Raw genomic sequence first — 6,000 nt, 5'->3', positions numbered from 1 at the left:
GTTGCACTTCATCATTCTACCAACCAAGGCAGTTCAAGGCAGCTTGCACACTCTTGCACAAGAACAATACAGAAAACTGGATGTGGAGTTAGCACCAATGTAAACACCGGAACAGCTGTCTCACATATGCAGAGGGCAGCTTCATGAGTATTTTTTTGGCAGAGGGATTGCAGGGGAGAGAGAACCAAAAAGATCCCATGAGTTGGGGAAGGAAGACATTCTTGCCCCTTCTCACACTGATGTGAACACACCATGCAAATTTGGCTTGAAATGCAGCTGGATCGGGTGGGGCGGGAATGGCTACATTTTAAGCTTCTAATGTGAACATAGCCTTTATGGAGCCCCCCGTGATCGGAGGTAGTGTATCTCCGACTAGCAATTTCTGCCTTCAAGCCCCACCTGTGGAGTTCCCAAAAGCACCTGATTGGCTGCTGCAGGAAGCAGGATCCTGGCCTTGGTGGGCGAATCCTGCTAAGGAAACGCGAGACCTCCGAAATCTGCCACGTCCGCCGAGCAGCGGTATTGTGCGCCGCTGCTGCACAGCTCACTAGGAAAAAGGCACTCTGCACATGCTCAGGAACGCAGGCGTTCGCGGCTGCTTCACCGAATAAGGTTCAGAACGCGCTGGGCGGCGATTCAGCAGCAGGCAGCCGAGTTCCCCAAAGGCGGAGGGGAGGAAAGGAGCAGGGGAAGCCGACGGCTGCGAGCGAAAGCGCGCCTTCGTTTCGCTCCTCGGCCCGTCGAGGGCGGAGCAGCGGAGACAGCGACCCGGACGCCCCCAAAGGCCAAGGGGGGGGGGACCTTTGGCCCGGAGGGAGGAGCCGCCAGCGCCTGCCGCTCCCATCCAGCCCAGCCCTCCGGCCCTTTCGCCGCGGCAGCCGGCAACATGGACGGCGCGGCGGATGGTAGCGCGGAAACGTCTCCCTCCACCGCGGACGCCTGCGAAGAATTCCGCGCTGCCTTGACCATGACCAAAGGACTCTCCATCTTTCTCGACGTAAGCAGGGCGCCTGTCACTCTGGGTTATAGCTGTTGCGCTTGCTTGGTTGGTGATCTCCCCTTTCCACACCCCCCCCCCCAGCTTCAGCATCTTCTGGATCTAGATGGATCATGGATGCATCTAAATCAGAAAGTTTTCCCTGGAAGGGAGCATGGAGGGGGGTTTGGGGGGGGTGGCCGCCTGTTCCCCACCGGGCTCCTACCTGCGCCTCCGAGAGCTGCAAACGATCCACAGGTGAAGCTTCCGCCGCTCGCTGCATCTGCGGACCGAGGAGGCAAGCTGCACCTGTTGAACGTTTGCCTATCATGCAGCGATGATGATGATGATGATGATTAGATTTATGAGCTACCCAACGGGGTGAAAAGAGCCTGGCAGCTCTCAGGGGACCATGCTGGAACATGGTTTTGGGTTTTAAAAACATCTTGATCCTCAACATTTTAGATGCCATGGGCATCCCCAAAATTGAGCCATCAGGAGGCAAATCGCAGGCGCGGTGCCTCAACACAAAGAGTTTATCTTCTCTTCCTCGTTACGTTCCTAGTTTCTGGATGGGGGGTTGAGAAATGGCACAGGTGAATCAGTTAAACACCACTCCCTCAGACTAAAACTAAAAAAAACCACTTTACAAAAGCACTGGAGAATGGGATCATAGGCACCCACATCTTGTGTTGTTCTGACGCCTCCGAAATTGATAAGATAAATGGGGAGGTGAAAAAACCGTTTTGCTGCTCGGTTGCTACTCAAGGTTGTTACCGAATATGTATAGTACTCCCGTAGTAAAAAGAAAGATCTGTGATAGCGTCGATGGGCATTGCGGGAATCTTCAATGCATAATTTCCTTGGAGGTTTTTTTTATTACTGTTTTTAGTATGCAGGGTGATAAGGCAGCTTAGAAAGTGGCGTTCTGATACACTTGTAAATAAAAATAAGAAGGGGGGCGGCTCATCGCACAATCCTAACCTTATTTGTATCAACTCAGAAGTAAGTCTGTTTGCATTTGAGTGAGGCTTACTCCCAGGTAAGTGTAGGTAGGATTGCAGTCATAGAAAGAGAAGCAAGTTAGCCTGTCAAATGGGGAGAGCAAATCAAAGTAAAAAATGCAATCCACACCATCATTTGTAGGAGGCAAAATTATACCATCTATTTTCCTCTAATGCATTAACGTTTTTCTTTTATAAAAATAAATGTGGGTTAAACTAAGTTAGTTGTGCTCATTAATTTCAGTGGCTAAAGACATATGAATGGAAATTAAAAACTTCAAACTACTAATTGGGTTACTTTCTTATGGACAACCAGACTGGTTTTGAATATTAGTTGATTGCCATGGAAAATGGAAGGACATCTATATCTCATTTAGTACTTGGATAGGCTGCCTGTGATACGATGTGATACAATAGATATTAAATTGTATAGATCACTTTTCCACCCCAAAAAGGTCCTCAAAGGTCACACAAAAGAATATAAATGCATTTTGGGGGGGGAATTAAATTTAAAAATATAATTAAAATTAAATTTTAATTAAAATTAAATCTCAAAAATTATTTACGTAAAAAGGAAACATTGTAAGAAACAAAGCGAATCTAGAGAAGCACAAAAATGAGACCAAAATCTGCAACAGAACCAGTCCATCTCGTCAATCAGAGGTGCCAACTTAATTAATATTGTAAGCATGTAGAGAAAGGATGGCTGGCATTTATCAGGCATCTAGGGGGAAATCCTGTGCACAAGAAGCTGGTAAATTAAGACGGTATAAGATTACATCAGGTACATTCAGCTGCAGCGGCTGCAAATAGTGTTTTTTTGTCAGGTTACAAGGTTTTGACAAGCATCAAATGTTGAATCCCATACACTGTTAATGGTCAGGTCCTGCTAAATAATAAATACTATTGTATGTTGATTATATCATGTGCTAAACACCATTGGGATAACTCAGCCAGTAGAACAGAAGACTTTTATTTTCATGGTTGTGGGTTCAAGCCTCACATTGAGCAAAATATTCCCAAGCCATCTTTGGTTGGTGGCCAACACTATAAGTTGGTAGCCATATTCCATGCAGTTGCTAATTTGTGCATGACTGAGAATGACTCCCCACTTAGCATGGATGCACTTTGGAACACATTCACCATCCCTTATCCAACAGAAAATGTTACCTCCAGAAATATTACCTGTACTGAGATACTGTAATTACTATAATCTTTGGGTTGGAACAGCTATTGTCCAGTTTGCCAAGGGGGTCTTTGGGCCTTCATCTACATGAAGTTGTTGGGAGCAGTCATTAGGAGTTTCGGGGAGAGGTGCCATCAGTATTATGTACTTAGCCTGAATTTATTTCTTTGCAGGTCCTGAGAAGAGCAGATAAAAATGGTAAGTCCAATTACTTCTTTATTTTCAGAGAAATGTAGTGTTAAAGCACTAAGGGATTCCACTGGGATATTTAGTCTGACTCTTTGCATTGGGTTATAGAGTGCTCTGAAATGGGCTTTCTGTAGTCTTGGTAGCACACAGTGGCATTGATGGTTTTATCTGTGGGATGCTGGTGGCAAGACAGATTTGTTCTTGTTTTTCCATCACTGGAAGATTGCTTTCTGGACAGTAGAAGGACTGTTTGGTCAAATGTGCAAAACAGATCTGGTTTCGTTATGTAAAATAGGTGGACAAGTACAAGTGGTTTGTTGCCATAGGTGATAAAGGTTGGAGGTACTAAATTTGTGTATGTGGAAAGGCGAGCAGTTCAGACTGGGACTAAAAGAGATGCAGGGAACAGAGTTGCTCTCTAGAAAGATGCTTACTTCAACTATGGCAATAACAGGACAGCATCTTTCACTGCACCTGAGAGAACCAGGCAGGCCACACGACACACTGCATCTTTTAGCACCTCTGTGACATTCCTCACCTTAGCATCCACAACCTAAGGTAGTTGCTTTGATTTACCTAATGCTAAGTGCTAGTTATAGTTGAAAGTCCTGGGACGGGTGGGCCAAGAGCTTTAATATGATAACCTCAATAAGTTCAGTTTTGACTTCCAGATCTGCTACTCCCCCTTTCACAATACAAGATCTAAGCAGAAATCTTGCATTGCAAATAGAAGCTGGGTCCTGCATAGAAACATCTGTGCAGTGTTTACATTTCCTTCGAACTGCATTCCTAAAAGGCAGGCAATAATTAAGAACTGAGGAAAGGCACAGCATAGTTGACTGAGAATACATGATATGTAGAGAGTTTATATGGTGCAAAAAAAAACTGTGACCAACCCTCAATACTCCCTTCCCCTCAACCCCCCCCCCCAAAGTCTTTCTGAAGTGGATGTATCCTCTGAGCCAACACAGTTGGTAGATTTTCCTTAAGTTCTATGATCCCATGCATTTTCCATAAATTAATATTCCCCAATGGAACCTCTTCCTCCATTTTTCGTTATAGGAAAATGATGCCAGAATTGAGAATCCCTGACTTAATTTATGTTTATATTTACCCCAAAGAGTATCTAAAGTTTTGATGCATGGATTTGGTTTAATAATACCCTTGTCAAATTGTGTACAGTGTTTGTTTTAATTCTGTTGAAGCTTTGAATTGTATTAATATGACGGATCTGTCTGGGAGGAACCATTGCCAGAATAGCTACTTGGGCCTTGGGTCCTAAGCTCCTCGCTGTAAGGAGGAACTGGGCAGCTAAATCTTAGTGCAAAACGTCCCAGGTGCAATCCCCGGTCACTCCAGCTAGGGCTGGGAGTGTCCCCTTCCTGAAACCCAAGAGATCTGTTGCCAGTCAGTGTAGATGGTATCAAGCTACTGGTCTGCTTCAATATGTAAGGTAGTTTCCTATTTTCCCTAGGAAAACTTTTACACCCTGTCGTTAGGATTTATGTGTTAGACTGCAGCCTGCTGGGAAAGTCCATATAATCTTCCTTTACTGAACACATTGTTGGTGGGTAAGCTGCCAGAGATAAACACCATTCTCATATAAAACAATATATATATATATATATATATATATATAACCTTTTAGAGTTTAGTTTATTCTCCAAAGAGCTCTAAACAGGTTTCTATGACTACTTGAGAAAATGCTAATGAAAGACGTTAGGAAGAGAGTATGTGAGATCAGGAAGGTGGGTGAAATAATTTCTCAAAAGATATGTTGCCAGGGGGAATGATACTGCATTTGGTTAACTTTTCATCTGAAGAAAATGGGATTTCAGCGAAGGCTTTCATTTCATGATTCGTCTTGTCTTCAAGATGTGAACTTTTTGAAAGATCAGAGGACAGAAAATTGGCATCTTTCTTCTACTTTGAAAGTCATTGAGAGAAACTAGCTGAAGCCCTTCTTGTGGCACCTGGGCGTTGTTTAGTTCAAGGTTGGGTTGAGTGAGGGCTATTCCCTTGTGGCCACTGTGAGCCTGGAGACAGCCCTAAAGAGGGTTGAGAGATGGTTATTTATTTTTTACTTCATTGTTTCTACAAGAGAGCCAGGAAATCTGGTGTGGAGAAGCTTTCAGCCTTCTTTGGACAATAACATATGCAGCCTTGGTGCTTGATGATGCGGCCTCGGTCCAGTATATCTGAAGGAGCATCTCCACCCCCATCATTCTACCTGGACACTGAGGTCCAGCGCTGAGGGCCTTCTGGCGGTTCCCTCACTGTGAGAAGCCAAGTTACAGGGAACCAGGCAGAGGGCCTTCTCGGTAGTGGCACTCGCCCTGTGGAATGCCCTCCCACCAGATGTCAAAGAGTACAACAACTACCAGACTTTTAGAAGACATCTGAAGGCAGCCCTGTTCAGGGAAGCTTTTAATGTCTGATGCATTACTGTATTTTAATATTTTTTGGGAAGCTGCCCAGAGTGGCTGGGGAAGCACAGCCAGATGGGTGGGGTATAAATAAATTATTATTATTATTATTATTATTATTATTATTATTATTATTATTATTATTTTATTTTGGGGCAGGGAGACTATGCCCCCTCTGACTTCCACATGCCTGCCTAGGCAGCCTTGAACAGCTTCTTC

The 6,000-nt window shown here is 44.5% G+C and overlaps 1 protein-coding gene across 2 annotated transcripts in view; it reads left to right on the top strand.

Annotated features, from left to right (window-relative positions):
* Positions 1–499: 499 nt before the first annotated feature.
* The window catches only part of NECAB1 (N-terminal EF-hand calcium binding protein 1), a 38,514-nt gene continuing 33,013 nt past the window's right edge, over positions 500–6,000 (top strand). Inside the window, exons 1-2 of one of the 2 annotated variants that reach the window (XM_053395681.1) lie at positions 500–997; positions 3,340–3,364. In XM_053395681.1, the coding sequence (XP_053251656.1) occupies positions 887–997; positions 3,340–3,364 (136 nt within the window). In that variant the 5' untranslated portion in view covers positions 500–886. The remainder of the gene's footprint in view (positions 998–3,339; positions 3,365–6,000) is intronic. The other variant, XM_053395680.1, reaches the window with a different exon arrangement.

Source organism: Podarcis raffonei, chromosome 7, assembly GCF_027172205.1.
Source record: "Podarcis raffonei isolate rPodRaf1 chromosome 7, rPodRaf1.pri, whole genome shotgun sequence".
NCBI lineage: Eukaryota > Metazoa > Chordata > Lepidosauria > Squamata > Lacertidae > Podarcis > Podarcis raffonei.
This window is presented reverse-complemented; position numbering and strand designations above follow the sequence as displayed.